Raw genomic sequence first — 12,013 nt, 5'->3', positions numbered from 1 at the left:
AAATAATCTGCCTGTATTCTTTAAAAAATGTCTATATCATGAAACACACAGACGGCTGAGGAACTTGTTCCAGATTAAAGGAGACTAAAGAGATACAAGAGCAAAATACTAGAAGCGGTCCTAGACTGGATGTTGTCCTGGAGGGGGAAAAAAATACAGTAAGGTCTTATTGGGACAATCAACAAAACTGGAACATGGACAGTAGATTAAAGTATTAAATGTACTGAATTTGCTACCAGTGTTGTGGTTACATAAGAGGATATCCTTGTTCTTAGGAAATACACAGTGAAGTATTAGGGGGATGTATGCTGTCTACTCTCAAATAACTGAGAAAAAAATAAATAGCATGTTTGTCTGTATTTTTATGTGCATTTGCTGGGGAGGGAGGAGGGTAAGAATGATGAAAAACAAATGTGGCAAAATGATGCTAAAAATGGGTAAAACCGGGGAAATGGCACAAGGGAGTAAACTATACTACTGCAACTGCAAAATAAAATTACAAAAGCAAAACAAACAACAGCAGCCCAAATAACATTGAGGGGTGTCAGTATTCAACTAGCTCGAATGAAGAGAAAAGTAATTCAACTTGTAATTAGTAGTGCAGGAGAAAGAATTAAATCCTTAGAAACATTTAGTTGCTAACATGATCATAATCATCACCATTAACATTTATGGAGGCTTACTAAGTGGTAAACACTCTGAAAGGTGTTTCTCTTTCAATCTTCATAATTACCCTAAGAGAAAGGCACTATAATTATCTTCACTTTATAGATGAGGAAACAAAGGTTTAAAGAGGTTTAGGCCGGGCGCGGTGGCTCAAGCCTGTAATCCCAGCACTTTGGGAGGCCGAGACGGGCGGATCACGAGGTCAGGAGATCGAGACCATCCTGGCTAACACGGTGAAACCCCGTCTCTACTAAAAAATACAAAAAACTAGCCGGGCGACGTGGCGGGTGCCTGTAGTCCCAGCTACTTGGGAGGCTGAGGCAGGAGAATGGCGTAAACCCCGGGAGGCGGAGCTTGCAGTGAGCTGAGATCCGGCCACGGCACTCCACTCCAGCCTGGGCGGCAGAGCGAGACTCCGTCTCAAAAAAAAAAAAAAAAAAGGTTTAGTAACTTGCCCAAAGTAATATAGACAAAAAATGGCAGAATGAGAAATCAAACTACGTCATTTGATTACAAAGCTGGTGGGCTTTACTACTCTGTTAAACATTTTTAATTACTGTTTATTAACTGTCCTCAAAGAATGTGAGATTCATTTCAACCTAGAATAAATTCTGAAAAATTGGTAACATACATATATAAGGGTTTCCTCTAATTAAAAGTAGAGCACAAATAAGTTAGGGAGACATAAATGATTTTTGGTCTCCACAATGTATTATATGCTCTCTTTCTTCCAAGGGCTAAACCTGGCAATAAATAGATTCCTGGAAACAAAATATATCCACTATAACCTTGAAACGATCAATCATATCAAGACTCATAGGTCTCCATTTTACACTGTAATCAAAACATACTCCCAGGCCAGGTGTGATGGCTCGTACCTGTAACCCCAACATTTTGCAAGGCCAAGGCCGGTGGATGGCTTGAGACCTGGAGTTTGAGACCAGCAACAAAGCAAGAACTGGTCTCTACAAAAAATTTAAAAGTTGGCTGGGCATGGTGCCAGGTACAAGCCTGTAGTGCCAGCTACTCAAGAGGCCGAGGTGGGAGGATCCCTTGAGCCCAGTAGTTCAGGGCTGCAGTGAGCCATGATCACACCACTGCACTCTGGCCTGGGTGACAGAGTGCAACCTTGTTTCAAAACAAACAAACGAACAAAAACACTTATAAAACCACACTGCCTTCTTATTTACCTGTTTGTAAGTTTTTTTTTTTTTTTAAACTACTAAATCACTAAATTTGTCTTTGTAAAGCAAGTTTCATGGTGCTATCTTAAGACATGAAACCCAAAACAAAATGATCAGCTGGAATCTATTTGTACCTCAAAACTTCTACTTAAATTTCTTGTTGAAAATTCAGGAAGACAGCTTAGAACATTTAGACACTCATGACTAACCATTCATTCTATTTTGTTTAATGGCAAATGATCATGAACTATTTGGTCCTATTTCAAGCTCTTCTTTCTTTATTTTATTTAATATATTTTTTCTCCTTTCTGTTGAAGGATGTGATCTTCGTGCCCATATTTCCTCTTAGTCTTGGCACCTCCATTTCATTTTTTAAAAATGTATCATTTGCAACATAATCTATCATCTTCCTTATGGATCAAAAGGAAGCTGTTCAACAATATCACATCTTTCTTCCCAATGGAAGCTGGATGGTTCTTTTAAAAAAAAGAAGTTCCAAACACCAAAATATTTACAAACATTTGTGGGTGTTTGAGGAAATCTTATCTCACATTGTGGATGCTCATGCTAGAACAATGGGTTCCCAACACTGGCTGTATATTTTAACCATGGGGGAGCTTTTTAAAATTCTGGTATCCAGCCAACACTCCAGACGAATTAACTTCTGCAGGTAGGACCCTACATCAGTCTTTTTAAAGCTTTCCAGGTGAATCTAATGTATAACCAAGTTTGAGATCCCTCAGTCGAACACCCATGGCCACAAAGAATTATCTTTTGAGTGCAGATCCAAAGGCTTCAGGTGTTTTCTATAATTGGTATAACTTGTGAAGGACTGTATAGTCCAACTGGTGAGTGTGCATACAGGAAAAGGTAACTGAATGAAGACTGAGGACGTGTGCTAAATGAATGGGACACATCAGGAGACCACGTGGGGCTGCAGAGGATGGCTGTACCCTCCTGATGAAATGATGAGCTGAGGGAGGCAACTCCAGCCAGTCAGAGACTGTGTAAATGGAAAATGTCTAGGGTGTTCAGGAAACAGTGAGATGACTAATGTAGCTAGAGTGGGAGGTTCACTCTTTGGAGTAGAAAAAATCAGTTTGGAGAAGTAGACTAGAACCAGCCTCTGGAAGGCATTCAACAAGTCAAAGAATCTAGTGGCAAGATGCAGTCTCTAGAGGGGTTTGAGGAAGCGATAAAATGAGGGCACTCTTGGGAAGACTGATTCGACAGAGCTTTTCACAATGATTTTGGGGGAAAGACTAAAATGTAATTTCCTCATAGAAGAATACAGCAGATTAGGTAAAAGAATATAGGATGAAGCAATGTAGCAATTTACCTTTCTTTCCAGTTTTCCACAAAGACAGAAACAGAATTTGGATTTGCTGAAAATAGCATGGATCTCACTGCTAGTAGGAACCACTCTGATGAGAGAATGGGTAGGGTAGGGGGTTTGTTTCATTCTCTGCCCCTATGAAAATTGCCCCATTTGCCTGAGTTACAGTCTAACAGATGTAATGCTTTCTACAACTATGCATTTCTCTCTTCTTCCATGAAGGCTATTCTTAGGGCTAGGAAATACAATTCTAGAGGACTAAGTTTTAGGCCAGAGAAATTTTGTTTTCTTATAATTTTTTTGAGTAAGGATTTTTGAGAAGCTAAGTAATCCCTGGGTTGTATCGGCAATTGAAGATTCCCAGGAATCAAAAATGGTACCAAACTATTCATTCATTCATTAAATATTCATCAAACAAATACCATTTGCTATGTCTAGACAGTGGGAATACAGTAAGGTCCCTTTTCCAAATAATAACTCTCTGGGCATTGTAAAGGGGTTATTTGAGAACACAATGGCAGTCCAGGGCTACACAATTTATGGTTAGTTGATTAAGATATTCTGCACAGACTTGGAAAATACTGAACAATAATAGAGAAAAGACTAAGATCCTTTATATAATGTATTATAAGTGCCAGAAAAAGCATATGGTAACATAAGTTTTTTTTAATGGCATTTATAAGCTATCACTATTTAGAGCTTATTTAAGCCACTAGATGTATCCCAAGCTCCTAGAACAGTACTGGCACACTGAATATACTCAATAAAAATCAGTTAAATGGCACTGTTGCATTGAGTCGAGTTCAAAGTGAGGTGCGAAGGCAGGTATTACCCTCCTTTAACTAAAGCAGCGAAGGCATCTCAGTTGCCTGTAATCTAAATGCCTATTGAAAGCAGAGACATATCCAGGTATATGAGCTACCAATCCAATACTTTTAAAACCAGACCACAGTGTTAATTTGTGACACGGAATCTTGTGAAATCTTCACAAAGTCATTCACAAAAGCAATGCTCAAACTGTATACAGGATTCCTCAGAGACATGACCCCCTGAAGCTCCAAGGTTGGCTACATGTATTGATTTTAATTCCAAGACAAAAGAGGTGTTTTATTTGTAGAATTTCTATCTTATAAATACCTCCTAAGAATCCCCATTTAACTACATGCATTAATTAGAAAGACTTCTAACAAAATGAAGCTGAGCTTTCACTGATTGATAATCACACACAAATGTTTGCTTCTCTAAGTTATTCTACTTTCTAGTTTACAGACAATTCTTAGAGGAAAAGTTTAGCTATTCACATCCCCTTTGTCTCTCTGCCTCGTCTTGGCCCTTGGAGGAGTCTTACCTGCATAATGTACCGGAATCTCTATCTTTGGCCCAATGACATAGTGACCCTCCTCCAAGCTGTGGGCAGTAATGGTGGTCCACTGGCGGCAGGAATGAATCAGCAGGTAGTCATTTTCCCGCAGCCCTTCTACGCACTCTCCTAGGAAATACAATTTTATATGAGAAACTCAGAATTCATCATCTGCTTACTCAATACTTTGCAATAAAATTTCATTAGTTAAAACTTGACTAATGCAGAAGTTGATAGTTCATCCCAAGATGAGATAAAGTTTACCTCCGAATTGTTTTTTTTTTTTTTAAAGGGTATTCCACACCAAGCTGACAACTGTACATAGAAGTCCATAAAAATGTTTCCCACTGATTTGCAAATAGATATTCAAATATCACATTATACCTAAATGATTATATTTTAATGAAAATAAAACATTTATTAAGTGCCTAGGATACATTAGGTACTCTTTAGATGCTTTGCATATACTGTTTCATGTAATAAGATAACTTTAGGAGGTAGGTAAAAGGTAATGCTCCTTCTTCACAGGTGAGAAAAATCAAAGTTTGAAATGTTAACATGTCTAAGCTCACAGATTTAATAAACTGAAATGTGAGGATTCAAAGCTAGGTCAGATGGATTGAAAGCTTATGATTTAATCAATACAATAAAGCTACAAAAATAAATAATCTTATCTCTGTTGAGAGAGTACTTGAAATTAAATGCTCACAGTTTCTTTTAAATTTTATGTTTGCCAATTTTCTCTGGCCTCCTACCAAACTTCCCAATCAATTAAAAATAATGATTTGTAGTATACAAATGAAATTTCTTTTCATTTTAATATTTTCTGAAGTAACTTTTCAGCATTTGAACTGACGACAAACTATTTCAAAAGAGAAATTCATTCCCTGAAACTTAAAAGACGTTTTTCTAGATGCTGAAATAATCCATCCCCTTAATCCTAGTTTAGTAATTTTAAGTGCTCAAAGAAAATACCTGAAAAGACTAATTTTTTATATAGAAAACAGCCTTCCTTATTTTGACACTTACTATATTACAGTAATTAAGTTATTAGTGATTTAACTGTGTGTTTTGAAATGGCATTTGTAGATCTCTCAAAAATTATTAAAAGTTTCAGTACTTTTGCAATAAATAGAGGAGACTGTAATGATCAACTTGGCTATCCCAACCTAAACTATCTAATTTGATTCCAAAACAGTAATGCAACAACCTTTAAAACAGTCTTGGCCTGGCATGGTGGCTCATGCCTATAATCCCAACACTCCAGCTGGGAGGACTGCTTGAGTCCAGGAGTTTGAGACATGCATGGGGAACAAGGCAAAACCCCATCTCTACAAAAAAAAAAAAATACAAAAATTAGCCAGGTGTGGTGGTGCATATCTGTAGTCCCAGCTACTCAGGAGGCTGAGATGGGAGGATCGCTTGAGCCTGGGAGGTGGAAGCTACAGTGAGCTGAGATTGTGCCACTGCACTCCAGGCTGGGTAACAGAGTGAGATTCTGTCTTAAAAAATAAAAATAAAATAAAATAAAAAGATTAAAACAGTCTCAAAGCAGGAATACTTTATAGTACAAAATACAAAGAGTTAAAAACCTTATAAGGGGACAGGGAGAGAAAAGAAACAGATCTGGAAGTAGAGGTCCATTAGCAGGAGGGGCAGAATCCAATTCATCAGGGGGGATTTTTCAAACCAGGCTCTGCTGCCCATCACCTCTTGAGAAGATGTGGTCTCCTTTTTTCAGAAAGATACTGCCTGGGGGCCAATGGTACTCATGAGCCCTTTGTATCCCTCAACCACCTTAGGGCAGGAAGGAAAAATCTAGAACTGCTGCTCCAAAGGAGAAATCACGCAGCCCCCTGTTGAGCGTATGCACAGTAGGCAGGAGTTACAAGCAGCAGGTTCAGAGTCCCACAGACCTGGGTCTCAAGCGATGTCCTGCTACCCACCACAGTGTGGTCTTGGGCAGGAACCTCCTCCTGTCACCTGTGAGACAGAGTTATTAATACAACAGGCCCTGCTGCACAGAGTGGATGTGGAGATGCACAGAGACAGTGAACGGAAAGTGTGTAGCACCAGGTCTAGCAGGTATTAGCAGTGATCAGGACACATAAGTTATTAATTTTATGGTATGCTTTTTCCTCCTAAAATGTAATGCTTCTATAAATACTGTAATTCAAGTTATATTAACCTTTAACAAATTAGGAAATGACCTTCAGAGGAGTCGAGAAACTTGCCCAAAGCTGCACAGCTTAGCAAATGGCAGAAGCTGACTTTGGGGTCTCTCTCCATCTCTTTCCTGCTCTTCCAATGCCACAATGTCCCTTACCTTGAAAACCACTGACAATAATCCAAAGGACAGGGAGAAACAGACCTTTGGCTTCAAGTTTCATTCATTCACTCAACCAATATAACAAGCACTGTTTTGAGTGCTAGGCACACACCAGTGAACAAACCCAAGATCACTGCCCCAGGGCACTTACTATTCAACAGGGAGAAAACAGCCAACACCAGTAACAAACATAAGTAATTAAATTACAAATTAATTCGAAGATGAGAGATGCTGGGGGGGGGAAGTAATGGTTAAGATGATCAGGATTATCTAGAACAGGGGACAGTTCACACATTTATTTTTAACTATTCCAACAAACATTCATTTGTTATCCAACAAACATTTATTATTTTTTATGCAAATGGCAATGAGCGAGTGGGCAAAAATATAAAGAAGACTTGGTCCCTACATTCAAGAACTCATTCTTGAGGGTGAGGTGGGTTCCTATGTAATTTTACATAAGAGAAGCCATGATGAGTGCTATGCAAGAGGAATACGAAATGCAGAGCAGAGATCGGGATTTCAGCAGAGGAGATCAAGAAAAATGTGAAAGGGCAAATACAGCATGTGAGCTGCTCTTTCTTTGAAGAATGAGCTGGGCTTAGGTAAGAGAGAGGCAAAGGGGAACCACTGAAGGGTTCTAGATGAGAAGATGGCCAAAGCTCTGCTTTAGAAAAATTAATCTGGTGGAACTCTAAAAGATGGATTGGAGAAGAGAGAAACCAGACACATGGGGCGTACGCAGAAAACCCAGAGGTAGAACACACTGCCACTCAGGGGGAAATAAACGTTGTTTTCTGCAACTAAATTGTTGTATCATAAAAACTGTTTTAATTTTATCCCACAGTGGGCTCTAAAGAGGCAGCCAAGAAACAACTGCAGTCAAGTTAATCAAAATGAAAATTTAATGTTAAGTCCTACTGCTAGCTGGTGTAGTAAACACTCCAGTAAGAGGATTCAGAATGATTTTTAAAGCCATAAAGTAGTAAGAAACCAATGCCTATTTTTGAGCTTATGTTTTTTTTTATTTTATTTTAACTGAGCTGTGTGCCTGCTTTAGGCAAAATAAGTTCCAGAAAAATTGTCCAGAAATAAAACTTAATATAATCACCTAAAATATCCTGGGGTAGGCCACTAATAGAGACATTACACTAAATGAATTCATAAAGTAAACAATTTTGTGACATAATTATTCTGTTGCTTAACTACTACATATAATGTACTAAAATTTACATATTTAACTCAATGATGTAGTAAGGAGAAGTCTAAAAGAACTGCATGTCAAATTCCAAAATATGTGAATGCCATCCTGAAATTTCCCCACATTTAACATGCTTCTGGGATATGCTTGGATTTTACTTGCCCCATTTGACCTTGATCCTTTCAACATTAAGTCTTACCTACCTGTTAAAATAATTTTTAACACTAGGATAACTAGAATCCATGAAACCTGCAAAGTTAGTCTGCTTTAAAAAAAAAAGGATTCAATTTCAAAATCCAAAATAAACATTTATAAGCTGGACATGCGCAAATGGGTAATTCTCTTTTCTGCTCCTTTGGCTTCTGGGCCAACAGATCTCCTGAGCCACCTTTCTGATCCCTGCTTGGTATTTTCTCTCAGTGCTTTCTCCTTGACATTTGCCATAACTGTAGGAGTTATTGAGGCTCCACCCCTTAGCCTGTTCACCCTGTCTCCTCTACGAATCTTACATATTTCTCAAGAATTCAATTAGTTGCAGACAACTCCAAAATCCTTGTTAATACCAGTTGCTAACTTTTATTCTGAGTCCTATTCTAGACTTTATTTCCTACATATTTCTAACTAGATGTCCCTCTGTCCTTCATTAGGCATCATATATTCAATCACTACCCACTTATTGAGGGCCAATTATGTTCTAGGACCTGGAAACTTGGTAATGAACCATGTACCTGTGCTTGTGGAGTGGACCTTTTGGCTGGATTTTCAATCTTTTCTTTCTTTCTTTTTCTTTTATTGAGACAGTCTTGCTCTGTTGCCCAGGCTGAAGTACATACAGTGGTGTGATCTCAGCTCACTGCAACCTCTGTCTCCCAGCTTCAAGCGATTCTCGTGCCTTAGCCTCCCGAGTAGCTGGGATTTCAGGCATGCACCACTACACCCATCTAACTTTTGTATTTTTAGGTTTTACCATGTTGGCCAAGCTGGTCTCAAACTCGTGGCCTCAAGTGATCTGCCTGCTTCGGCCTCCCAAAGTGCTGTGATTACAGGAGTGAGCCACTGTGCCCGGTCTCAATCTTTTTATTCTCCTAATATATTTAAATATTGTTGCAGATAACATTTTAAAAAATGAAAATGTAGTACTACTCACATGCCTTCAGCAGTTCCATTCATACAGAATGAGGCCCTGAGTCCAATACTCAAGGTCCCCATGATTTATTTCTAATAGTTTACTACCTTATGTTACCCCCTCCCGCTCCCAACCTACACAAAACCCAAAGGGACCGTTCCCTGCTTACATACATGCTGTATTCTCACTTAATATGAGCCCTCTGCTCACTTCAGTTTCCTTGCCTTGGCCTTTATCTCTCAATCCTTACTTACCCAGTTCCTCACCCTAACTCAAGTGCTACCTTTGTGAATGTCTTCCTGATTCTAATCTTTCTTCGTTTTTGTTTTGAGCCAGGTTCTCGCTCTGTCGCCCAGTCTGGCATGAAGTGGTTCAATCACAACTCACTGCAGCGTCAACTTCTCAGGCTCAAGTGATCCTCCTGCCTCAGCCTCCCGAAGTGCTGGGACTACAGGTGTGAGCCACTGAGCCCAGCCCTGGTCCTAATCCTACTCATTTAAACTGCACTGATTTTATAGCTTTGCTTACAGTCTATGCTGAATTTATAAGTTTGTTTTAAAGCCATGAGTACAGAAATCTTAGATCAACTTTTTAATGTTTATGTATTAATATTTAAATGCCAACACAATAAAAATAACTTAACCTGTAGAAATTACAAGCATTTTTTTCCCTTTTAAAACTGGTCTAGACATTCACCAACTTTGAAAAACATGGTTGTAAGGAATAAGGAACAAAGGTTTGCAGGACCATAACATGCTATTAATCTTTATTTAGAATATTTCTCCCTGGACACTGAATCTTATTTTTTTATGCTGATTGTTAAGTATTTTAGCTTTGTCCAAATTGTCATTACCTTCCTTACAGTTGAATGTATCTGAATTACCGCATAACTACAGTGCCTTTATGAATTAAAGCACCCTTCCGAATTACTTAGGATGGTTGTGAATCAATGTAAGTAGTTATGTAACATCTGTCACAGCAGAGCCCAAATCTCTATTAAATGCTTTTTTATTTTTAAACATGAAGAGGAAAGACATTCGGATGACTAAATATAATATGTTAATAATAAACTTGTTAGCTTAACTACTGATGAGTTTTCTTTTAAGGTTGGGATGAATCCAGAGAACAAAACAGACACATGCTCATGTTGGGTTTTTGGGTTTGTTTCTTGCCATTCTTATGTTGCACAAAACAAACCCCAGTTGACAGAACAAATAAAAGGCAAGTATACGTGATTTTAGTTAACTCTGTAAGTTGTGTGCTCGTATATTAAGGCTTTTTTTTTTCTTTTTCACATTTGTGTTTCTTTGTACTTAGAGTATTGTATTTCACATCAGAGTAACTGGCTTGGTAAACCATCTGAAGCTGTATCCCTGCAGAAGGCATGCATGTTTAATCCCTTCAACTCCGAAATACCTAACTTTGCTAATATATAACCTTATATGACAGATTATTTTTCTTTTTAAAGTATGTTTTTATTCTTCATTAGCCTGATTTTTTCTCAGCACTGTGGTAGAGCCTTGTCTATAGTAGTAGACATTTAAATAGTTGTTGACTGACTAATATGGCCCCACTGAAATAATCTGATTTGTTAGTACATATATAATAAGAATCAGATTGGCTGAACTTGACATTGTTTTTATCTGTCACGGACGTAAACTGTTCCTTATGTCTTAGCTAGATCTATTAAACAATGAATAATTTAATAAGTTCTATGATTTCTGTCTTGGCACTTATTATCAATCTAATTTAACAGTTGTGCATTATTTTACCAACATCAAAAGGAAAGCTATTCAAGTTATAATACTGTACTTATTCTTCCTCTTTTAATAAATAGTGTGGCATAATTTTAATTATGTTTACTTGTCCTTTTCACGTAGAAAGGAAACTTACTGAGTCAGTTAAATACCCAAACCACTGTACTTCTCTTACAATTTTTTTTTTTTTTTTTTTTTTTTGAGACAGAGTCTCACTCTATCACCCAGGCTGGAGTGCAGTGGTGCCATCTTGGCTCATTGCAACCTCCGCCTCCCGGGTTCAAGTGATTCTCCTTCCTCAGCCTCTTGAGTAGCTGAGATTACAGGTGTACACCATCATGTCTGGCTAATTTTTGTATTTTTAGTAGAGATGCGGTTTTGTCATGTTGGCCAGGCTGGTCTCGAACTCCTGACCTCAAGTGGTCCGCACACCTTCGCCTCCCAAAATGCTGGGATTACAGGCTTGAGCCACCGAGCCCGGCCTTCTCTTAACAATTTAAACTTTTTTCAAAATACCTTCAATGGAAGGGGCTGACTACCAAGTAAGAGTCCTCTTCCTTCCAGGTGCACAGTAGACCACAATCCCTAACTGCCCTTGCAGTTAAGTGTGCCATGTCACTGAGTTCTAGCCAATGATGTATGAATAGAAATGACATTTCCTACTTCCTGTCCTGGCCTTACCCATGAAAGCTGCTCATAAGCTATCCTCTGTGCTCTTTTCTGGACCAATGGCTAAATATTGATTCTCAGGAATACCTTGGAAAAAAGTGAAGATAGCACAGCTGCAAGCAGGCCGGTTTTCTCAATTCATATGTATTCAAACAAACCATCTACCTAGGCCCTGACCGGTCACATACTGAGTTGTTATGTGAGAAATACCATTCTACTGTGATATTATGCCTGTGATGTGTTGCAGTTTTTCTTTTTGGTTACAGCAGTTAGCCTACCCAAACTAAAACATCTATATACATAACCCTCAACACCAGCAGTCTTCTGATTCTAATCATCACTGAAGTTTTATTACACAGGTTGTTCTTTCTAACTATTCTTCACA

The 12,013-nt window shown here is 38.4% G+C and overlaps 1 protein-coding gene across 4 annotated transcripts in view; it reads right to left on the bottom strand.

Moving 5' to 3' along the window:
• GAREM1 (GRB2 associated regulator of MAPK1 subtype 1) overlaps positions 1–12,013 on the bottom strand; it is a 204,256-nt gene that overhangs the window by 126,501 nt on the left and 65,742 nt on the right. For all 4 annotated transcript variants that reach the window (XM_017874077.1, XM_017874078.1, XM_017874079.1 and 1 more), the window contains one exon: positions 4,535–4,675. In XM_017874077.1, the coding sequence (XP_017729566.1) occupies positions 4,535–4,675 (141 nt within the window). The remainder of the gene's footprint in view (positions 1–4,534; positions 4,676–12,013) is intronic.

Source organism: Rhinopithecus bieti, unplaced genomic scaffold, assembly GCF_001698545.2.
Source record: "Rhinopithecus bieti isolate Rb0 unplaced genomic scaffold, ASM169854v2 scaffold_5260, whole genome shotgun sequence".
NCBI lineage: Eukaryota > Metazoa > Chordata > Mammalia > Primates > Cercopithecidae > Rhinopithecus > Rhinopithecus bieti.
Note: the sequence above shows the minus strand (reverse complement) of the source record. Positions and strands in the feature narration are given on the sequence as shown.